We start from the raw sequence: 24,328 nt of genomic DNA on the forward strand, positions 1-24,328 counted from the left end.
GCATTAGGGGAGCATCTTGATGGAGTCTTTTTTCTCATTGGAATTATGTCTGTCTTAGCAGTTCTTGGCCAAATACCACTTAGTAGGAGATGAAGCTGCAGTTTGGGCACTTGAAGCCCTGTGTTACATTGTGGTTTCTGTGCACTGAACAGGAGCAGGGGCCAGAGGCACTACTTGTGTTTTACATGTTTTGGTATGTTCCTCCTTTACCTTGATTGAAGAAATACATCTCTGATATCCAAAGCTGATGGTGCCTTATTGGATAAGTGGATATTTTGTGTCTCCTGGGCATAAATTTGTGGAAGCTACTGGGTACTTGTGATACTAATCTGAATTTCTCCTGAGTGCAGGTTCTCTGGAATTGCTTTTAACACTTCATTGCTCCCCTGTGCCATGGTCTCTGAGACAAAGATGACACATTTCTGGCTGCTGAAATTGTTTTCAAACAGACTGTTCTGATTTTGCCTTAGTATTCACCCACTGTTTGTGCCTTACTCTTGGTACCTGACTGACTTTATGCTGGACTGTATTTTTCTTGGGATTTTTTTTTTTTTTAATTTCTCCATTTGGAAAAGCTTATGCTGTTGCCTTCTCCACTGCCATCTCCTGCCATCTCTTTGTCAGAGACTCCAGACATGTAACAATTGTCTGAGGTAACCCTGTGGTTTTGCCAAATTTGGACTCTCCAGTGCCAGCCTTTCCAAAAGGATAAAATCTGTGCTGATGTTTGCAGCTGGAAATGGCACAAAGCTCTCCTGAAATCAGAAGGTTTTGCAGAATGTTGTAGAAAGCAAACTCCCAATAGCCAGGTTTGTCCTGGAGTATTGAAATTATCCTTTGAATTTACTCTTTCCTGGCTCTTCTCTACCTGCAGCTTACCCTTGCAGCCCACAGGAGACATGGCTGGGGTATATCCAGTAAGATGGAGTGGAAATTCCTACAAAGCACTTGTGCTGTGGCAAAACTTCTCCTTCTGTCAGCCTGGTCATACTTATTATTTGCTTTTAATTAGAGCAGACTGCTGCTTTTGACCTGCATGGGTGAATGGATTGATTTCTTTGCAGGAGTTTTGTGTTCTGAGGAGGAAATAACCCGTGAAGAGACACTCAGTGCAGGAGCAGAACATGAATTGGCAGGTGGCAGAAAATACTCCCAGCCCAGCTTTTCTGTGGCATTACATCTCTGTGTGGATCTTTCCCAGAAAAGTGCCAAGTGTGACATCCCAAAGTCTGTGGTGGCTCAGAATTGATCTTATTTCTTCTTGCCTGAAGACTGTTGTGGACCAGACTTCTAATTCCTTAAGAACTTTCATTTATTCTTCACCTGGAACTCTTACTGCTGGCTTTTCATTCCCATGAGCTTTTAAAATTTAATGTTGGATTTCTTAGCAAGGCATTTTAAGGGACTATTTTATCAAATCTGTCCCAGCTGTGTGCTTCGAGACACTTGTGTGCAAAATCTCATACAAAAACCTGCCCTCCAGGTGGCTGAAGTGGTTTCAGTGGCTTTTTTTCTTCCTCTTTGTGTTCCAGGGTGCACTCCTAGGAGGTGTGGAAGGGGTGTGAGCGATGCCATAATCACAAGGGAAGAAGCTGAAAGAATCCGTAGGTAATTTTTCTTTTAGCTCCAACTTTTCCAAGCACTTACTGTAATGACACTGTGCCAGTCTTTGAGGTGCAGCACAAAGCTCAGGAGCTTAAGCAGGATGGGTTAAACTGGTTAAAACACTAAATTTGGGGGTTTTTAAAGCCATTCTGCATTTTTGCTGTAGTGAAGGCAGTTCTCTCACAGAGTCTCTGAGGGGCAGGAGTGCTTCACTGAAAAAAAGGAAAAGGAATTAAATAAGTTTTAAAGGATTTTCAATTTGCCTCCTGTTTCATTTGGCCTTTAAAAGCAGAACAAAACCACAGAAGTCTCCTTTCAGCAGAGTCTTTCTGGGTAATTATGAACTGGTGCTGACCTTGTAGTCCTCTGTGAGCACTAAGTGCTGTGTTTTAATCAAATAGTAGGGGTCAAATTGTGCAGTTAGAAAAGTTATCAGCCTCTCTGAGTGTGATTTCCACTTGATAATCAAGTAAGTGGGGAGTGTCAGTAGTGCTTGAAGGGATGTGCAGCTCCTGAGTGCTTTGTTCACTCTGTGATTCAATTCAGTTGGGCTCCTGATTGTGATTTCTGCATTGTACAGGTTTATTTGTACTGCCTCCAAGAATAAAGATCTGGGGTTTTTTATGTTTAACTTTACTTGGCCAGAGTGTATTTAAAGATAATGTTTTTGGGGTTATTTTGGGGATTTATGGGGGGGAGCTGCAAGCTCAGAAATGTTCTGCAAAAGAAATACTTCATTTTCATGACAGGCTGCAAGATCCAATTTCTAATAAATGGGAGCTTCTGTTAACTCAGTTGAAGAGTTACATGTTGTAAATAAGGATTAAAGGACAAAGTAATCAGTTCTCATCTGAGATTATTGTTTTGCCTGCAGAATAGCAGAGAGGGGACTGTCCTTGGGAGGATCTGATGGAGGGGTGAGCAGTGTCCTGTTACTTTCTACATTCTTTTACTGCTAAGGCAAGATTATAAATGCATTTTCTGGGGGTCGAGGAGATGGAGAATTTTTTCCTTCCATTCAAACTTGGAAAAAAATTTGTTTAGAAAGTTATCTCCCATTAATACCTCTGTTAGCAGTGTAACTCCTGACTTGTGCAATACAGTTGCCATTTCCTTGAATTCACTTTAGTTATTTCTAGCACCTCTCTTGAACTGATTTTCTCTTCATCTGGAAACAGTTACTGTAGCAGAATTGCAATAGTTTGACTTCTGAAACTAAATTACAGTGGTTCACAGCATCAGGTAAAGATTGGTTTTGTGTAGTGACAAAAAAGCCATGGAATGTCTTAAGTAAACCTTGGAATAGTATTCTTTAAAATGAAAACAATCCCACTTTTCTTTAACAAGCACATTTATTTTAATTTCTTTACCCTGTCTTTGTTCTCAGAATGCTTTTGTGTACAAACAGAAACTGTTTCTTGACTATTTGCAAGCACAGCCACTTCTTTAGGCCTCTGCTGAATTAGGGCATGTATTAGCAGAAAAGAAGGGTTTAAGTGAAGAAAAATAAGACTTTATTGTCCTTGTGACTGATGAGAAAGACCTGCAAAAAAACATAAACCAAGAAACTGAAGCAGTGCTGCCCATCTCAAACAATATGTTTAAAAGATTTAGCAATCTGTGTTCAGTTCTGTTGGGATCCCTTGGATTTCTTCCAGTTCTGTGGTTGCTTGATTTGCCACTTTGCCTGTTGGGACCCTCCCCTTGGCTCCTGGCATTAGTGGGTTTCCTCTCCTGTGCTTTTGGGGCCCTACATGAGATTTTTCATTGCACTTCCACAAGGAGGGATTACAAAGGGAAGGTATAACTCAGATAGCCTCATGGATTTGGACCACAGAAAGTGTTGTCCAGCTGGGGGTCAGGGAACTGGGGAACCTGAGGCAGAGAAAGCTTGGAAAATATGTGAGGGGGAGTTAAACCTTCTGCCCCAAAGCACAGAGCTGGGCAGGGCTGCTGAGCTGACTTTGCTGGACAACAAACCAGAGCACCAGACAGATACAAATCCATCATCTACGTTATGGTGGAAGCATCATTGAGAGGTTTTATTTAGAGAAGAGGGAAGTGAGGGAGAGGGGAAGATGATGCTATCACTGCAATAAAATAAATCTGCTGAGAATCTGATGTGCATGGAGAGGTCTGGGCTCTGAGCCAAGCCTGCTCACATGGCTCAGCAGCTGAAAGTGTGAGGAAGTTCTTGTGTGCTGTTAATCCTTAGGGGAAGGTGCAAGAACAAAACTGTGTAGTATTGCATTGAGGCCTTACCCAAAATAGTGGATAAACACTGAAAGATGTTAAACACAAGAGCTGACCAGTGTTTCTGGGAGATCATAGAATCATGGGATGGTTTGGGTTGGAAGGGGCCTTAAAGCCCATCCAGTTCCACCCCCTGCCATGGGCAGGGAACCTTCCACTCTGCCAGGTTGCTCCAAGCCCCATCCAACCTGGCCTTGGACACTTCCAGGGATCCAGGGGCAGCCACAGCTTCTCTGGGCAACCTGGGCCAGGGCCTCCCCACCCTCACAGAGAAGAATCATGTTCAGGAGAAGCCTTTAAATACAGTCTCTTTACCAGGCTTATTTTATACCTCTTTCTCCTGTTCTGCCATTTTCCTCTCTCTTTTCCAATGTGCCAGCTTGTATTCCCCAGGTCATGGAGGGAATCTTTTCCCCACAGTGCTGTCTTGGCTCTCAGGTATCATTAGATCCTGCTGGGTGTGAGCTGATGGGGTTTAGGTGAAACTGTCTTTCTTCATTTGAGCCTTTCATCTTTTCCAATCTCTTACCTCCATAGCATACAAAATGTTTCCAGTCTTATTTCATCCAGCTACTTTGCCTGTCTGCTCTCAAGCTTCAAGGCACTTGGATTAGGTCTGGCTTGTTGCTTCAATTTAGAGTGTATGGATAATTCTATCCAGTCATTCCTGTTGTTCTAAGACTATATTTTTTCTTTTAAAATACCTTAAATAACACCTTGTTGCTGTTTAATTATTTTTAATTCTTTCTTTAGCCACTTTGATCTCTCTGCTATTCCAAATAAAATGTCTACAGATTTCTACTGGGGTGCAGACTGCATTTTCATTCCCTTGGATTTCTTCTTAGCCCCTTTTTAATCAACATATCTGGGTTTTTTTTTTTTGGTCTGTCATACTTATTGTGTTTTGAATTCACAGAAGTGTGTTTGTGTCTGGATATCATTTATTAATTTAAAGACCTAAACTTGCAGTGTGTGACTGTCAGTTCTGTCCTCCCTTTGTTGGCTGCCCTTCCCTGGAGTGCTGAAGCACAGCACAAAAACTTCTTTCCTGTTCCATGTTGAGAAAGTCCTGACAAACACCTGAATTATTGAGGCCTCCCAGGAGTCACACCCCAGTTGTTATGCTGAACTCTCTTATCTTCCTTTGTAATTTTTCCTGGATTTAGTTCTATTTACACACACAGGGAGTGAGGCTGGTGGAGGCCATGGTAATCTTCTGGTCTGACTTCCAACAGAATCCAAACAGGAGTATCTTCTCCACCACTAAGCTACTTTCACTTGTGCATCTGTCTCCTGCAGTTGTTTTATACCCTGTTCCTTACTCACAGAACGTGAATTCCATTGTTCTCTTGATGTTTGCCTCAGCTTAGTTTATTTTCTTCTACATAGCAATAAGGACATTTCCCTTTTCAACCTCCTCTGATTTTTATAATTCTTCCCTGCCTACTCTTTCCCTGCACACCCTCCTGCCTGTGTTACCCCTCCAGTCCTGACTGGTTCTTTCACCTCCTCGGAGGTGCTGCCATCACAACAACGCCCTGGTGGAAGTGAAACCACTCAGTTCCCATCACACCTCCTGGCATTTATTTAGAAGCCCCAGAAAAGAAGTGCCTGGATGAGCCACTCAGCAGTGTGTGTCCTGCATTCCAAGAGGTCTGGCAGGAGTGGCCATCTACCCTCCCTCTGCAGGGAGAATGAATTGATTAATCTCTGGGGGAAGCAAACAGCCTGTGCAGCTGTGATGCCACACGAGGGGCTCTGGTGTGAGCCCACCAGCCCATGTGGACAGTGGTTCTGCAGACTGTGCCCCTTCTTGCTCTGCTTTCAGCCCTCCCAGCCAAACTCTGAGGTCCTCAGAATGCTGCCAGCTCTGCCTTTTCCAAGGAGAACATAAAGCCCCTGCAGTCCTATCTCATACCTCTACAGGCTGTGTAGTTTTCTTCCTTCCCAGTTAACCTCCTGACAGCCCTTAGGAAACCCATACTTGAGAGGAGTGGAAGACCTACTTGGCAGCCTGTCTTTCACTTCCCTCACAGCTGTGTGCTGGTGGGATTGCCTGGGCTTAGCTCCAAAAAGCTGGAGAGGAACTGGGTGTGTCCAGTCTGTATCTGGTGTGAAGTTGTCCTGGGCTCAGTAGCCAAATATTGCATTTAACTTCCACAGTAACCTGTACCTCCAGCAGTCTGACTGATGTGTAAGTCACACTGGTTACACTTGTGTCTCCTAATTAATCCTAATTAATCTAAGAGGCATTTCCCTGAGGCCATACCTCTTGTCTGTCTACTCCTGTTTCAAGTAGGGAAGGGTATGTAAAGGTGGGATTGTTTTGGGAGTCTGTGCAGGGCTCCCTGCAGTGACACCAAGTTTGTGCTGCCCAGGAGTTGGTGGCCAGGTAGAACCTCCACTGCTCTTCCTTCTCAGCTGGAGTGGGTGAGCATTCCCAGAGCAGCAGTGGGGAAGGTTTTGAGTGCTGCCAGCTCCTCTGGAGACAAGTAGAAGTAAGTTTTTTGCATTCTTCTCCTTTGGGAAGTGTCTGCTGTTTTTCTTTAGAAATATCGCTTAAAACCTTTTATGGCTGGAGGAGTTGGTGTAGATGTGAAAAGGTATTTAATGCTTGGCAATCCCTTTTAGGGAGGAACAAAGGGAGGGCCTGTCACGCTTCCCAAGATGGGAAAATTGATCCTTTTTGCCATGTGCTGAGAAGTGCTGAGTACTTGAATGTTCTTTTTGAATCCTTTTAGCAGAGGGTAGAGAGTATGGGATTAACAGTACTGAAGGTTTGAAAGAACATGTATTTGTGCTTTTTATTTTTTTGAGGAAATTTTATTTCCCTTCTATAGAAAGTTCTGAAAACCAGGATATGGGAGTAGTTCTGTCAAACAGCCTCTCAAAATAGGGTTGTGGGTATGTGTTTGCCATCTCTGTAGAGCTTGCAGCCTGGGAACACTGACCTGAACTGCAGGCTGACCTTTGGGCAGATAGCTGGGCTTGAAGTAACCAAGCTTTGCTTCTCAGTGTCAGAAATTATGATGAAAATGTTTAATTTTCTGAAGTGGCAGAGGCCAAAATAAATCTGTTTTGGTTTTTTCCCAGGTAGCTGTTACACCAGTAGTTCTGGGCTCACCTGTAAACAAGTCCCTGTCTGGCATTAAGTTGTTTCCCCCTGTTGGAAACAACCCCAAAGAATGTTCTTTCTTTTCCAGATTCCCTTTTCAGTCTTCATCTGGCTTTTCTAGGCTTTATATTTTAGTTATTACCTGTTCAGTTATAAATACCTACAGTTCTTGGAGATGTCTTTTATTGACTCACTTGGTTATTTTGGATCTTCCTAACTGTAATCATCTGAGAAGAAATGTGTGAGTTTGAAAAGGATGTGGAAAGAGTTAGAAAGGCAATTTGGTTTGAAATTAAATTCATCTTTTCAGCTGTGTCTTGGTACTTCTTCTAATCTACTTTAGAAGAGTCACAAACATATTTTTGAAGCTGCACACGCTGTGGCTTATATTTTTGTACAGAACTAGGGACCAATAAATGAAAGTATTTTGCTTGTGAAGCTTGAGTAAAGCCTATTACAAGAACTGCTCTTGCCTGAGTGTGAGATTACTTGTTTTCTTAACAGTCCTCTGAAGCTTTTGGACAGCTGTGGGAAGGGGAGGTCTGAAAAGCTCATGCTGTGTCCACTTGAATAGCTTGAAACTTGATGTGTTTTTCAAGGGGTAAATAAAATTATTATAAATAAGACTATCCCTTGTAAAAGGAGATGTCAGTGGGGTTCCCCTGATTCAGCTCTGGAGCTCAGAGCAATTGAGGCTGCAGAGATTTTTCTGAGGGACTGCTATGAGTGTTTTCCTGCATCACAAGTGTTATTAATGCTGGGATTTTGTTAGAATAATGTGAATGGTATGTGGTGCATCAAAAAAAAATGACAAATTCCAAGATGATTGCTTTTGCCTGGCTATTGTGTATCAAAGATGTGATTACTTTGGTGTCAGGCAGGTTAATTAACTGTTGCCATTTGGTATTTCCAGTATAAAGAAAAGGCTGCTATTAGAAGTGATATTTTTAAATACTGTTTAACTGATGCAAACCAAACATGTGTTTTGTGGACAGCAAGGGACATAAAAAGTGTACTTTATTCAATTCAGAGAAATATTTTAGAGTCCTGAGGGGTAGCTCTCCATCCTGGCCAATCTGAATACTAATCTTTTTAGCTCATCTGGAGCTTAGCAGAAGAGTTTGGCTTGAACTGGATGAAGAAATGGATTGAATTTTCATATGTAAAAACTTTTCACTGTGTGGTTTTCTTTTACAACAGTTTAGGAGTTGAGGAAAAGAGACTTTGGCTTTAGTAAGCCTTAGAATTCTAATTGTTCTTTTAAACAGACTTTTTTATGTCTATATTAAATATGAGAAGTGTACAGGAACTCAGGGTGAAGGAGAAGTTTTAATAACAAATGCTGGGCAAGATAAATATTAGTGCTGCTACTTGAGCACTTCACAAATACTGGAAAATTAGTCATCTTTGTGTGGAAGGGAAATGTCTTCAAGAAGGAATCCTGGAACATAGTATTTTACCCCCAGCCCATGGCAATTCCCTGTCAGGTTTGAATCTCAGGAATAGCAGTCCTGTGCCTTTTTCAAAGTACCTGAACATTCTGTGCATCCATACAGTGATCTCAGAGAGGTCTGGAGTAGTAAAGTAAATGTTATATTGTGAACCCAAATGCCAGAAATCAATATTTTTACTTGGGAGGCTGTGGAAAGTGAGAGCCAACTTGGGACAGTTATTAAAGGTCAGAGTTAAATAATGATAAAACCTTTTCATGCTCATTTTTCCTTCTGTTTCCTTTTCCAGGCATCAATTTTGGACTTGCACTCCGGAGCTCTTTCCCTGGGGAAGCATTTTGTTAATTTGTACAGGTAAAGTGGGGCTGTGGCTTCCTGCCTCTTGTTATCCCTCACCATCCATGCCCAGTCCCTCTTCCAGTTTCTCAAGCCCTGTGGGCTGGGATTAGTGATGAGAAACTGTGGAATTTGCTTGGATTCACCACGGTTTCCACGACCAGTTAAAGAGCTTTTGTGGCTTGAAAACCAATCTTTTGTTGAGCTGGGCTCTTTGAAGGCTGCCATTGTCTTTATTTTGAGGTTCTTGCACCAGTAAATCATAGTGTTTTTTCACAGTTATAGTCTAGTTTGTCAGCAGGGGAAGAAATCAAGTAGGCTGAACTCTTAAAAATTTGAATCCATGTGCTCATTTCGTGATTTGGGAGGGAACTTTTTTTCATGCCTGGGGAATTCCATTACCAGCTGCAGCATTTTGATCCTTTAATCTTTCAACATTTAATCTTTTAGCAGTGCTTTTGCACATCACGCTCAAAAGCATTTGTAGGATTTTTTGTGTTGTGTTTTCACTCTTTTGATTGTGAGCAAATCACAGGTGGGGTGAGGAGGCATCTTGGTGTTAGAGATTGTCATTCAACAACTCCTCTTTTAGCCTGTTGTTTAATTTTGCAGGTACTTTGGGGACAAAATTCACGACATCTTCACGGAAGAGGATTTTGCATTGTATCGGTAAAGGCTTCCAATAACTGCTGAATGAGCCACAAACCTGAACTTTGTATTTTGGGGGTTTTTTTTAAGAGTGCAGGTCGGGAGGGGATTGTCTTTTGCATTCATACATACACTTGACTTTGCAGCTCAGAATAGTAATTTCTGAGAAATAAGATGAGGAAGAGAAATAAGAGGATCTTCTGGTGACTGATCAACAACATCAGCTGCTCTGAGCAGAGCTGCATCAGCCATGTCAGGGCAGTTCTGATGGTGGAAATGGGATCACACATTTCCCTCCCTGCCCAAGGGGTTGATGCAGCCCTGTGAGCTTTACCTGAGTTCTGGGGTGATTTGCTGGGATGTAAAATCCTTCCTCGTGAACTCCTGTTTCTTGTGTTAGAGGACAGAGACAATTCTCTGCCATTATTACACCAGGATTGTGGGGTTTTGGGGGTGAAGTGTAGCAAGACATTAAAAATGGTGAAGCAGGATTTATTATTATTAAATGACTGATGTTCTGGCTGGAGAAGGAGAGCATAATCCCCCTCACAAGTAGCTCTACAATGTCACAGCTTTGGCATCTGGTGCTTTCAGCTTCCCTGTCACCCTTAAGGAAGACAACAAACCCAGTGAGTTCCCTGGGCCTGTGAAGGTGTGTGACCAAAGTTCAGCAGCAATCATTCTTTGTTGAGTAGACACAGTGAATCTTTTAGTTATGCATTTCAGCTGGTTTCTCATAATTTAGAATGCCCCTGGTTTGAACACTTTAACTCTTTTTTTTTTTTTTTGTCTTTTTTTTACTTGCCTTTATGAAGGAATCTGACCTCCCTCTAGTGGTGGTAGGAGTTTGAAGTAGTCAAATAGGTTTATTAGTTTTATTAAAATAGTAATTAATTAATATTATACTAAAATATTAATCACTTAAAGCTTATTTCTATTCAGTAACTGTTTTTAGATACCATTGTCCTTCCAGATAAACTTCTTTAAAACATGTTTACTTCTGATCCCAAAATGGCAAAAATGAGATGGTTCCTTGATTATTACTTAAAGAAAATATATAATTTCAATTTCATGTGAACAGAAGCATTCAGTTTTTCAACAATCTAATGAATTGATGCTGTGAGGAGAGACAGCTGCTTGGGAATATCAGTATTCCACTGGGATTTCATGCCAGTATAGGGGATGTTTCAGTTTGCTGGATATGAAGCTAAAACAAAATCTATTGTTAAATGTTTCTGTTCATATTAATGGCAGTGCTTTAACATGGATTGTAGTACTTTATGGCCTTGATAAATGATTTTATGCTGTTCTTGGGAGCATTTATCTTCATTACTTTCCCTTACCTGCCAAGGTCAGTTTAAAAATACACTCTTGAGAGAAATAACTGAATGTAATTCGTGTCTAAGTATTACTGATTGCAACAATAACAGACCTGAGTAGGCATCCTGAGCCAGGGGGATGGTTTCTAAACTGTCTCTGTCAAAATTATGTCGCTTCAGAATCAATTATGGTTTCTAGGCTGATGCTTTAACCACCATCTGCCAAGCACAATTACAGCAGTTCCTCTTGTTTCACAGAATAGATGCATCTTTATCCAGAAGGGAGACCTTTGAATCAGGATGTTTGGTGTGAGGGTTGACTTGAGCAGCAAACAGCACTGTCAAAGATTTATTGGGAAAACCTTACAGCTTATTAAAGCAGAGACACAGAGCAGGGGAAGAGCTGATAGTTTGCTTTCTGCATGTTAGATTTGTGTTCAGGCTCTCTGGCTGTAGGAGATCCTTGCCTTGCCTGCTCCAGCTGCCTCTGGGGCTGTTCCCTGGGAGGAGCAGTGGTGCTGCCAACTGGGATAACAGGGAAGTTGTGTAGGATTGAACTCGGACTGTTCCTGTCACCGTGCTTGAATCACTTTGCAGTGGCTCCCAACTGTATTTTTTGCTCTTCTGGGCAGAGCCTGTATCTTACAGAAACTGTTCTGTGGCTCTTTTAGTCCTTTTTGCTGCTGCTGCTGCATTATACTGGTGATTTTGGTGATTTTCAATCTAGTGAACTTCCTTTTTATTAACTTGTATGTTCCTTGGACTTCTAGCTACTTCATTGGCTTGTTTTATTTTCTGCCTCATCACCCTAACTCCAAAATAGATTTCAGTAACTGTTTTTACAGAATCTGGTGGTCATGTGCTCTTTTCATGGAGCTCTGTTCTGCCTTTCCCTGAGTCTGGCCTGTGCATTTTGTTATTATCCAGTTTTTATCCAGTATCTCAGTGCAAATGGACAAGGCCTGCTGCTGACAGACTTGGGGGGGGTGTTAATTTGTTACTGATATTTCAGACTGGGTGCTGTACTTGTGCCTTTATTGCCATGGCAGAGCTCTGTTAGTGCACCTGCTCAGAGCCCTGAGCAGTCAATGAGGGAATAATTGCTGTGTTTATGGAAGCAAATGCTTATATTCTCCAGCATAAAGAAGTTTTTTCCTTGCAGCCATAGTACACCAGAACTCCCTCAACAGTTTTTCATATGTGGGGGACACAGAGGAAAAAGGATAAGGAGTCAGTGGGCCAGGATCAAGAAGGAAAGGGAGGCTCCTGCTGCTTCTGGGTCCATAAGGGAACAACAAAGCTCTGGCTGTACCAGATCCAAGGGAGCCAGAGTTCCTGGGCTTACTCACTCCTTCCTTGATAGCACCTTTTAAGCTGAAATTTGGCTTATCTTGATTTACACATGAAGTACACCACATTTGTCCTTAAGTATTTTGCCAATAGCCTCCAATAGGCTGTGTCTGGAACAGCAGGGAAGGGAATGGAATGAAAAACTTGCAGTCGTGATATTGATAAATGTTGGAATGGCCAGGTCAGTGGAAATTAGGCTGTACAGAAGAGTTTTTATAGGCTAAGAAGTGACTTTATTCTCCTTAAGTGATTTTGTTCTGCTTTTCAAAATAGTTACGTGCTGTATTTTGGGAGAAAACAACACAAAGGTTTTAAGAAACAGGATTAAATCTTGAACCCCAGTGTTTTCATTTCATCACGTTGTGTTATTGCATTCTTTGCTGGTTTTTAAATTTCCTCAAAGCTGAATGTTAGCTGAGTGTGTTTACTGGGATTTGCCAGAGGTATTCCTCATTAAGCACAAATCTCTTTTTTTTAAAGTGCTGGGGACTGAACCAAGAGGGGCAGTTCTAGATGGCCCTGGCCTGACAGAGGGATGCTGCTGTAGCAGCAGGTCTGTACAGCATCACATATGTGACCATTAGTTTTCTGTTTTGATAACCTTAAAAACCTTGAAATAAAATAAAAGCCCTGTCCTGTTCTTCCTTGTCTCCCAAGACAAGGAATAGCCAAGGTAGAAACACTTTGTCTGATCTTTGAAAATAATTGGGAAAGACATCTTGCATTCATTTTGAAAGGAGATCTGGTTATAATACCAATATATGTGTTGATCAAGAACCCCGAGTTTCATGGTGCCAGGGACTTCATCATGTGGTTCAAAATCAGTCTAAAAGCAGTTGAAGGTTCTTCAGAGGCAACCCTTTGTGAAGGCACAACTTTACAGTTACTTGCTTTGGATTAAAAATACCTGTGTGAAAGACTTAAATATTTTCAACAGTTAATAAACAATGATGAGAACAGCTTGCTTATGGAGAAAAACTGTAAAACCCAGGCCACAGGAGACAAAGAGGTTTTTTTCCCTGATATTCTGGGAATCAAAAAACCCAAAGCAACCAACCCCAACCCAAACCACTTTTTTGCATGTAGTACATCTTCTTTATTTGAGGCAAAATCAGAAAGTATGGTTATGTGTTCCTCATGATTTATCAGCTGAGGAAGAAGCTTGGCTCTAAATTGAGAATGAAGGAAAACTCAGAACAGCGGGAGAGGTGTCACTGAGCATTCTGTGCTCTGTGTGTTCTTTGCAGGGATGTGAGACAGAGAATTCAACAAAGGATTGCTGAGGTGTTTGGGATCAGCTCTTCCTCCATGTACCTGACCAAGCCAACCTTCTTCTCCAGAATGAACAGCACAGAGGCCAAGACAACCCATGATGAGTACTGGCACCCCCATGTTGACAAGGTGAGGAGGAGGCTGAGGGGGGATTCAAAGGTCTCTTGTTATTATCAGATCACTTTGAAGTCATTTTGCATTAAACAATCAGTCAAACATGTCTGAAAATTGGTGATTGTAAAAATCCTTCAGGGGATGAAACTAATGGGAGATAAGTGAGTTTTAGAAACGTAGGCCATTACATCCCATTTAATTTTATTTTCTCTAATTTGGTTTCTCTAGGATTAATAAATTGTGAGAATGACTAGTCAGGAATCTCTTTTGTCAGAAATATTGATTAAATTGACCTGAATTTCAGCCAGGTCTGGCAGGAGAGGTTTCACAGTGGTCAGTTGATCACTGCTGTTAGTTGATCTGAGCCTTTTGATAAAGGCTTAACATTCATATTTCGGTTATGTGTGAATTGAGGCTTTTTTACTGTATGTTTTTCAAAGGAGGTATGGTACCCCCTTTCAGTAATTCAGTGTTGTGTTCTTTTTAGAATGGAAGTATTGTGACTATTTTAAGTGCTCAGTCTTCTATCTCTAGATTCAGAGCTTAGTACTTTGCATTTTTAATGGACTTAATTGATTTGGTATTGAGTTAATTGCTGAATTGAACTGGATTTAAAGGTTCTATGAAGTATAGCAGAATACAGATAATGGAAGAATGAAAGGAAAAAAGCCCAAACATGAAAAACCCCCAAACAAAGAAGCTCCACAGCACAATGTCCACATTTCATGTCTTCAGGATTTATAAATGAGTCACTCTAGAGTCACGGATTACCCAAAATGGAACCAAACAAAAATCTGCCCCTCAAAATCCAAGTTATGCTCAGGGCTAGAATCTCTAAGTGGGCAGTGTACCTCGAAGTCTATGACCTGAAACACCTAAGGTGGGAAAATCAAACAGAGAAATACTCCTCGCCCGAAAGTGTTTCCTGGAAAAAGCCAGTCTGAGGGAAGTGGAATGTCTGTTGTTGCTCCCAACATTAGTGTGAGCTCCTGGGCCCTTTCTTGTCACGTGGGCAGGAGCAGGTTCAGTGTAGAAAACGTACTGGTCCCTGCCCCAGCTGCTGGTTGGAAGCAGAAAGTCCGGCGGGGTGGAATCCGCAGGCGCTGACCCAGCACAGGCAAGGCCCGGGTTTGGAGCCTTCTGGTTTAAAAAGCTGGGATGTAACCAGTGGGTAGGAGTGGCTGTGGGACACCAGAGGTGAGAGGGATGGTTTTGAGGTCCACATTATCTGGACTAGTGCTGGTGGGGAGTGGCTGCAGGGAGCAGATTGTGCTGGGGGGGTTCACAGGAATTCCAGCGCCTCCCGCTCGTTTCCAAGAGACACAGAACAAACCAGGGATCCTGGTGGTGTGAAGTGCACTAAATTCATCAGTTCCTTATAATTTCCCTGCAGTTTCAGAGAATCAAATTTGGCTGCCACAAGGGAAGAGAAAGCAGTAAATTTCAACAGCTGATGCCTGTTTTCTCCACTTTTTTGTTTCAGCCCCTAAAAAGCATATTTCAGAATTTCAGACCCTGATTTATTACTATAATGAGATTTGTGTCTGCTCAAGCATTAAGCTTGCCAATATGCTCTTTATTCTTTTCTGCATGTGTTTTGCATTGAGAAATGAATAAAGTGGTTGGATAACCTCACAATTAAGTGTTTCCACCTAAATATCTCCTATAACATACAAGTAATTTTGTCATTTAGAAGCAAATAGATTTCCATGAAGAGGATTTTTTTCCCTTGAGTCTTTGTCCTGACAGCCTGAGAGTGCCTGAACATGATGGACAGCAGGGTAGATGTTTTGCTGCTTTTATTCTTTGCTTTGTCCATGTTTTGTTTATCTTGCAGGCAGGCTGTTCAGGGAGCAGATCCATCAATTGATTGGCCTTGGCTTTTTCTAACCCCCCCTCAGCTTCAAAACACCAAAACAGACAGAAAATGTGCTCCCTTAAACTTGGAATGCATAATCTAAACCTTAATAGTGTCTATACTGAATAAGTGGGTTGTCTGATTTATGACAGTTGTTGATCTTGGAGGTCTTTTCCAGCCTAAATAATTCTTTGAGGCTATGAAGAGATAATTATCCCAGTTGGGGCAGCTACCAAACACCTTGTTCATAATCAAAAGTAGTTTGAACAGAGACTAAATAGGATGAAGTTGTATCTTCACAGGTTGCCTTGAGTGCAGTCTGGCTTGTATTTTACTTTCTCCAACAAAGTAAGTTTTCACTTACCACTTCCAGACTGCAGGTGAAAGCAAGGAAAAAAAAATCCATTGCTATTGATCTGAGGTAGGAAGTGCTTCCCAGTTAAGAGCATTAGTCTTCTTCTGTGGCCTCCAAAGCAAGTGTGAATACAAGGAAGTTGAAGAAACATCAATAAAACTTGGCAGTTTGTTGGATGCTTTTGTGTTGTATCGTAATTTATTCTTCTCCCTTGGAACAGGACAAGTCACTTTTTTAATTGCTATGCAGAAATACCTAGTGAAGGTTACTCCTAGAAGACAATAGGATTTTTTCTCTTGCCTCTTTCCAAAAGAAAGGCAAAATTAAGCCTTTGAGAAAAGAATCCGATGTGTTTCTTGTTTTGAAGTCTGACAGTTGTTACAAAGCTTTTGGCTTCTTGTAGCACACAAATACCCCTCTTGCCTTTTCCCCTATGTTGCAGAGCCTATTGCAATGATATTTCTAATCTGTCTCTCCTTGGTTTTAAAGATTTTTAACTTCATAATGGAGTAGTACAGATTTATTGTGTCTATCTGAGGCTTTGGTGTTTTTTTTTTTCCCTAAAATTTATTTGGTTTGTAGTTACATAGAAATGGAAACCCTGCAATCACCCAGATGACTCATTTAATCTTGTTGAATTTATAAGCATGTAAATCAAATAAAGAGAGTGTTGGTTTAAGATGTGGAGTTTCATCTTGGACGGAATTTGTTGGGAACTGAGGCTTTCAAATGTCAAAAATCTGATTTATAATGGAGCTGCTGTTGCACACTGTCAGCAGTGCAGTCTTAGAACGTTCTCTAATAGAAGCAATGTGGGACTTGCAGATTTCTCCAGTCCCCTGCCTGGGCAAGGATCCTGTCATCCTTCACAGAATCCTCAGGCTCTGCCAGAAGATCCTTCTGGGCTTGTTTTCCTTGAATTTCTTCTATCAGAGCTATTCCAGGACTTCAGTGCACATTTTCTCAAAATTATTTTCGTTGTTTTTTTTTTTAAGCCTAAACTTGGCCATGATCAGTTTATAGCTATTTTCCCCCTCCTCTCAGTTCCACCTCCTGCCATCCCCATGTATTTATAAGGCAGGAATCATATCCCTTTTCAACCAAACCTCCAAGTCCCCTCACCTGCACTGTGCTCTCCATGTCCCCAAACCCCCCCAGCCCTCTCCCCTCTGGCTGCTGAGTCTGGCTTTTCACTCTTATTTTCTTCCCCTAATGTTGTTACACATTTATAAAACACATCCAGAGATCTCACTGTGCCTTAAAACAGCATCATCCTTGTCCTTTGAGGAAGCTGATCCTCGTGTCTGCTCAGAGCTGTCACCTCAGCTCACCTCCTGCCCCCTGGCATTCAGAGATGTGGCATTTGCTGTCCTACACTGTCTGCTGGATAGTTCCTACCAATAAATAGATCACTGGGAGAAACTATCAAGGCTGTTTTTGTGATTATCTACACAGATATAGGTAGAGTAGATAGATAGATAAAAGAGTAGTTTTTACTCTTTTTTTTCCTGCAAGATACCAAGCTAGACCGATGCTGGCTGGAAAGTGAATTTTCTTCTGCAATGGAAGGCAGAGGATGTTGTCCTAAATATCCTTCTTAGTAACTGCAGACCTCTTGCACAGTCCTAAAACTGTTTAGTTGCATATAAACATGTCTCTCAAAACCCAAGGGTGCCACTGCAAAATGTGTCTGGCTAATTCTGACAGTTATATTTATAATAGTCGCCTTTAAAGAACTGTCATATAAACATCATTATGAGCATCTGCCATTAAATAGTAGCTATGTTTGACCTCTTTTGGGTAAAGAGTGCTCAAAAAGAGCACACTAACTCTATGACATATCAGGCTGAATGGAAATACCTGCATTTTTTTCTATTGAGTTGTTCATAAGGAGCTGGAGAAAATTGATTTGCTGTGGCTGTATGGCTTATCCCCTGGTTTTAATGACAGCTTTTCTCACATAGTGTGAACTTCTGATTCAAATTACTAACCTGTCTGGTACTGGAAATCATTACCAGGGTAACAAATCCATTTGATATACATGGGAGGACTTTTAGCATTTTAACTGAGTATAATTTAGTGCCTCCTTTCCAGAGTGTTGGATTTCTCGAGCCTGGCTGCTTCTGAGAGTTAGTAATGAATAAGGGCAGGAACAGAAAAAGCCATTTTACTTTGCACATTTAGTCATCTATAGCAATTAGATGTGTTTGGTTAGGCTAAAATGGTTTGTAGGCAGCTCTTTAGAAGTTTAGAATTGGTAAAGCCACCTTGGAGAGGATGGAGAGTGCACTGAGAGAGCAGAGATTGCTGCACCACTGAAGACTTGATAAGAACAATTTTAATGCCTTAAACTTGCAGGTATGAGCTGAATGAACTTCACTGTGCTCGTGCCTTTGCTGGCTGGAAGGCTTCCTTAAATTGATGGGAAGTTTTATCACCAAATCAACGAAGTGGAAAATAGCTTTGCAGAGCTGATTTGCATGAGAAGGGCTGCAGAATGGCTGGTTTGAGGTGCTGCAGTACCACTTGCTCATTAATTCCCATTTGTTGCCTTGTGTTGCTACCAAGGTCTGGGAAAATATGGGGGGAAGGGGATCACTGTAATATTTCTCTCATTCTTGTGATTCAGGCTGTGTAGTGCAGCTTATCACCAGATCTGGCTCTCTGCCTTTAAGCCCTTATGGTCAAAATAATAAAATGAGTAAGAATGAGAATGTCTTCCTGTTCCATCTGCTGCTCTGTTCTCTTCAGTCACTGCCCTTACAGAATAATATGTACAGTTGCTCTTGAGCCAGAAATTTAACTGGCACTAATGAATGTAACTTGAAACATAACCGAAAATATTTAGAAAACTTCGAAGTTTGGAAGTAGCACCTACCTCTGACAGTCACCAGGTCAGTCAAAACACTCTGCAAATGCTGGGTGTTTATAGAGTACCACTGTGCTGCACATTTCCCTGTTTGACAGTGTAATGCTGAACTCTAGAGCTGTGATTTACTGGTAAGAAATGGGAGAATACAGCCATTGATTTTAAGGATGTTTTTAATTGCTGGTGACGTGTAGATATGAAAGGGAATATTTTCAGAATCAGCTAAACTCAGTGTTAAATATTTAGATAGCTTCTCTCTGAGCATTAATATATAATATTTCTCTTCTCCATCTTCAATGTACATATCAAGCAAAAATAATGCTTTACAAGGAAGGAAAAATCACTTTGTTATACTTAAAAATGGGATGTTTGATCTGTAGGCTGAGAAGAAGCAGAGACTTAGAAAGTCACGTTTGAAGGTTTTTAAACAAAACCTGTATGGAAAAGAGTAGAAGTTCCTCCAACAAATGTGTTGGAAGAATGTGTTTATTTGGAAAGTCTGATTTATTATTACCACGAAGCTCCTGCCTGGTAACTGGTGAAGAAGGGAAAAGTGAGGTTTCCAGAAATCTATAGCCATGGTTAGATAATGGGTGGGATTCATTAGTCAAAGGCTGTTCTTCTGCTCATTGACCTTTATCTTGAAATAGTGTAAGCAGATCTGAGCTCTGCTGCACTTTGGACACGAGGCAGGGCTGTAACTTCTGGCACTGTGTTGATTTTGCTCCTGGATGCTGGAAATCAACAGGAGCACTTCTGGAGTTCTGGAAACTGGGATAGTAAACATGACAGGCCACTCGTGTGTGTAGCACGTGTGTCCATGTAACAGAACAGACTAATGAACACAGGATTTGTGTCAAAACTGCATAATTAGAATAACCCATCAGATCCATCTGCTGAATTATTTGTGCTCTGCAGAATTTGGTAATTTTTGGTCATGTTGTCTTCCCCCCCAGGTGACTTATGGCTCTTTTGACTACACCTCTCTGCTCTACCTCTCTGACTACACCCAGGACTTCGGGGGAGGACGATTTGTCTTCCTGGATGCAGATTCCAACAAGACAGTCGAGCCCCGAGCAGGTATAGCCTGGGTTGGCCTGCAGGAGAAATGGGTCATGGTGCCATTTATTAACTGGGTGGGCTGGCACATGTTGTGGGATTGTGTGTGGTAATAATGCAGCATTCTGTCTTCACATTGATGACATGAGAAGTAATGATTAAAAAAGGCCAAAATGTGGCCATGGTTTGACATATCTGGGCCACAATAAGTGACTTCCTTGAAAGCTGTAGGGCTTAGGAACTGCCATCCAGTTCTGACAGCTTAGCAGGGCACTGTGCAGCAAGAGCAAAGCTGTGACTGCAGCAAATCCAAAATAAACAGCTTATTTTAGACTGGCCTGAAGTTCCTTTGCTCTTCAAGGTGGGCTTAATCCCCTGAGATGGCTGTGGGCTGGGTGTGAAGATGATTGATTACCACAGCTCTGCTAACCTGCTGGAACATGGTTATAAGTCCATCCCTGCTTCCAGGAGATCTGACAGGGATGAGCATTCTGATGGCTGTCAGTTATACCTAAATAAAAAGCCTTTGAGGCTGGTTTGAGATTTTTATAAGAAGTGGATCATTTGGAACTAGAATTACTCTGGGGCAGGATGTCTAGAGGGAAAGAGCTCAGTCTCAGCTCATCTGTCTGGCAGGTGAGTGCTGAGCTCCCAGCAGTGTTACCTTTTATAATGCAAGACCAGCCACACTTTTGCAGGGAAAAAAAAGCCAAGGACAACTTTATATTCCTACTGTGTTCTGTATTTTTTTTTCAAGACAGAAAAGATGGAAATTTACTCATTTAAAGACAGCCTCAGTAATTGTCTGCTGACAGGCATTACCCCAAGCAGAACTGACTTCAGACTACTGCTGCCTGCAAATTGGGATGGTGTTTTTTGAATTAGGGATCACAGTGATCCACTCACCTGCAGTAATGCTGGCTTAGATAAACTGAGATTATCTGCATTCTGGGTTTGCTATCAAGAATTGTATGTTTGATTATTTTGGCTTTTATGATTGGAAATAAACCCTAAGCTCAAAGTATCACCTTTTGCAAAATGCTCTGTTTTGAAAGGGAGCACATGAAACTATTTAATTGCCAGATGCAATTCTAAGATTAACATGTGTTTATAGCTGTAGAAATCATAGCTGAGTTCTGGGTGTGGGAGGAGAGCTGTCTCCTGGCTCAGTGCAGGGGCACTGTATGCAAGGTGCCCCTGGCTTAATTTCCAAAAGTCTGTAACTGTGAAATTGCTTCCATTCAGCCCTATCCAGTTCATTTTCAGGTTTTCTGCTGCAAGGTGTTCGCTCTTGATGTCATTTTGAGGGGTTTTTAACAGCACCTGGTTGTGGCTGTTCCCCTTCCCAGGTGGTTTGTGGGCAGTGGGTGCCACAGGCCTGGTTGCACACCCCCTTTGAAACAAAACAGTGCAAAGAGCAGCTCCAACATGCTTCATGTGCACAACAGAAAATTCATCTTAATGCCAGTTACCCCTTTCTAACACACTCCTCTGTGTAATCAAGCTGTCAGGAGTCCATGATTGTGTCACTACCTGTGGTACAACCTGAGGCACTGCTGACATCCTGAGAGCAAAGGAGAAAAGCTCCTGAGGTGAAGCACAACTGAAGGCACTTGCACTTCTCCTCTTGCTGACAAAATGTGGCTTGGGAGAGAATGACCCCAGGGTCTTTTCTATTGCTGGCACAAGCTGATGTATTTTTCATGTTCAGAATGTTCCTCTGCAGTGTTTTTTCCTCTCCTTCTGCCTTTTTGGCTTTTTGTTTTGTTTTGGTTTATGCTTCTTTTGATCCTTGGTGCTTGGCTTGTCACTCCAACCCAACTTTTAAAACCACATGTTGACAAGCTTTCCTGCTTCTCATTTAGGAGATCTAGGCTTTTTTAGAGATCACTGTCATAGTCACTGGTTCAGTTTTAGTGCTTGGCAGCCAATTTACCTTCTCAGTATTGCTAATGGCATTGAAGAACTAAAACCTGGCACTTCTTGTCTCAAACTTAGGCTGCATTTTGGGAGCCTGATGCTGTGTGCCCAAATGGGCAGGTTTCTTTTTCTGTGAGCAGCTATTTGTCCAAGTGTCAGGCTTTACAGCAGGGGACAGAAAAGTCATTGTTAGTGATGCAGCTGAGCAGAAAAGCAGTAATCAGAAATAAAGGAAAAAGCAATTAAAAAGAGAACCTTGTGGGATGTTTTGTGTTCGAAAGTGCTGCCTGGGCAAGTCCCACTGCTGCTCCAGATGCATTTGCAGCACTTTAATGGTAAGGATCAGTGTTAGCCAGGCAGTGGGGGACAGGAAGGACTGTTCTGTTAGGAGTGGAGCCTAAATTAAAATGCTTATCCCTTCTCTCAGTATATATCACTTGTGCATTATCTAAGAGCTCTGTAAGTCCCAACTCTCACATATTTCAGTGAAAGACTCTGATTTGTAGGATGGTCTTTAACATCCCCTAGTTCTGTTACTAACAAACACCCCCTGCTTTAAAGAGAAATTATAACTTACTAACCTCGAGGCTTTTGAGATTATTTTCTTTTCAACAGACATGAACAAGTCAGCACCATGATGCCAGTTCAAGTGTACAGACCTTTGGCTAATTCATAACCAATTTTGGCATGAGGGAACACATCTTTCTTGTGCCCTGATGGGCTGCAGAAGTATCTATGTATCTTTTGACTTCAGTCAGGACCTCTGTCTGCTGCAAGAAACTCACTGTACCATGAGTAAGACAATTCTTACTGCCAAGGGAAATACTACTTTGAAAAGAAAACATTTTTTTTGTGCAAAGAAACAGATCTAAAGCAGTATCTGTTTCTTTTAAATATCTATGGAAATTCTGTTGCCAAAATTATCACACTGGTATTTTTTTTTTCACCCTTTGCACCAGGGTTGGTTTTGTTCAGGAGAGCAACCTTTTGAATGAGGTCCTTCAAAATGAAACCTTTCCACATTAACTTCTTTTTGCTGGTCTCAGACATGTTTTAGTAATCTTCAGTAGATACAGGAGGATTAAGAAGAAGTGGCAAGACATTTTTCAGCCATAAAATTGGTATACTTTCTGCTGCTGCTAAGCTTGTCAGTGTAAACCATATTTAAAATGTCATAATTTTCTAAAGTCTTGTGTGAATATGGGGACTGACAATATTAGGACACAGACTTCACTTTATCATAAAGTGTAGATGAAACCCTGCTGTTGGGGTGAAATCTCAGTACTGGTTCTATGTTCATTATTTGCATGTAAATTTGGTTTCAAGGTCAGTTTTGCTGCACTTATTTTCAGCTTACAAGGTAATTTGTTCCTCATACAAATTGTTTATTATACAAGGGTAGAAGGAAAGGTCACAGTCACTTCTTCTGTGTGTTTGTGGAAGAAAATAATCTGTGGTGCAAAATGAATTCTGTGCTTTGGAGAGTGAAACGTGGCTCTTCCTTGAATATCAGACTTAGCATATTCTCACAGCTGTCAGGAGTGTGTTTTTGAAAGTGTAAACCATTTGCTTTGAAGGTATGAGATATTTGGGAACTTGGGAAGTTGGATTATTTTTCATTTAGGATGGAAAGCAGTGTATGTTCAAATGCACACGAGGCTTTCTCATGGTGCAGGAATGGGCTGTGGGGGTCTGTGGGTGCATTCACTGAGGTGAGTGGATAGATATTGCATGCCTCTCAAATCCTGGAATCATGATAATAAGTGCAGTATTCCAGATGAAGTGGTGGGAATCTGTCATATTTTTATCTTACTGTGCTCTTTAAAAAATCAGCTTCGAGGAATTCCCTACGAAAGGCTGAGGAAATGCAGCACAGTGACATGAAAAGTAAGATTTCCAGGTCCAGGACTCCCACAGCAGCATTAACAGAAGGTGTGAAAAATGTGTTTAAAGCATGTATTTAGGAATTTATCTTGTATCATGGAACAGGGGACATTCTTCTCCCCCACTGAGATAATCTGATCTTTCTCTGTATTCAAGCCACATCATCCAGGTTCAATCTAGATCATGATAATCTCCTGCCATTCTTAGCTTTAGTTTTGCTCCAGTCAGTAAAAACTGGAGCACATCTTGAAGTTAAATCAGTATCAGCTGAAAGTTGAGAAGGATTTTTTTAAGAAGTTCTCCAGAAGTAGCTGCCAGTCCTGGTGAGGAGGAAATGCAGCTCAGTAAGAACCAGCCATGCAAAGTCCAGGATTTACAATACTCATCACAAATTGCACCAGGGACTGTGAGGTGATTGCAAAGAAAAATGGTAGAAAAAGGAGGAGCTGTTGCAATTGGGACAAAAATACAGAGAAAATAGCTCCTCATTTCTCTATAGAACTCTGAAGACTTTCTTTTGCTTTCTGTTTTGTTACCTGTGGAAGGATAATTGGCTGCCAGGCTCTGGTTTTGTATTCTAGCGGTGCTTGATGACATTATTATGTCATCAAGGTTAATTATGGCATTAAATGAAATACTATTTTAATTAGGCCCATAAAGCAATAGATACCTGGGAGTGCAGGTCAGACCTGCACTTAACATGGTGTTTTTATTAATGACTTCAGATAAATACACTGTCTGGTTGAGGCAGCTGTTGCTGAGGAGAGCAGTGGTCAGTGAATGTATCACTGGCTGGGCCACTGGAAGGATGGAAAGTAACCCAAAATCCCAGGTTCAGCTGTGTTTTACTGTGTGGTTCAGTAATGACAACTCATTTCTTGGTTCCTAAGCTTTGTGAGTGTGAATGTCATATGCCACAG

At 41.5% G+C, this 24,328-nt stretch overlaps 1 protein-coding gene across 2 annotated transcripts in view; it reads left to right on the forward strand.

Moving 5' to 3' along the window:
• Nucleotides 1–24,328, forward strand: part of OGFOD3 (2-oxoglutarate and iron dependent oxygenase domain containing 3) — a 42,753-nt gene that overhangs the window by 2,818 nt on the left and 15,607 nt on the right. For both annotated transcript variants that reach the window (XM_064675707.1, XM_064675706.1), the window contains exons 3-8: nucleotides 1,533–1,608; nucleotides 2,480–2,522; nucleotides 8,714–8,778; nucleotides 9,373–9,429; nucleotides 13,325–13,478; nucleotides 19,502–19,625. In XM_064675707.1, the coding sequence (XP_064531777.1) occupies nucleotides 1,533–1,608; nucleotides 2,480–2,522; nucleotides 8,714–8,778; nucleotides 9,373–9,429; nucleotides 13,325–13,478; nucleotides 19,502–19,625 (519 nt within the window). The remainder of the gene's footprint in view (nucleotides 1–1,532; nucleotides 1,609–2,479; nucleotides 2,523–8,713; nucleotides 8,779–9,372; nucleotides 9,430–13,324; nucleotides 13,479–19,501; nucleotides 19,626–24,328) is intronic.

This window comes from Pseudopipra pipra, chromosome 19 (genome assembly GCF_036250125.1).
Source record: "Pseudopipra pipra isolate bDixPip1 chromosome 19, bDixPip1.hap1, whole genome shotgun sequence".
In the NCBI taxonomy this organism is placed as follows: Eukaryota; Metazoa; Chordata; class Aves; order Passeriformes; family Pipridae; genus Pseudopipra; species Pseudopipra pipra.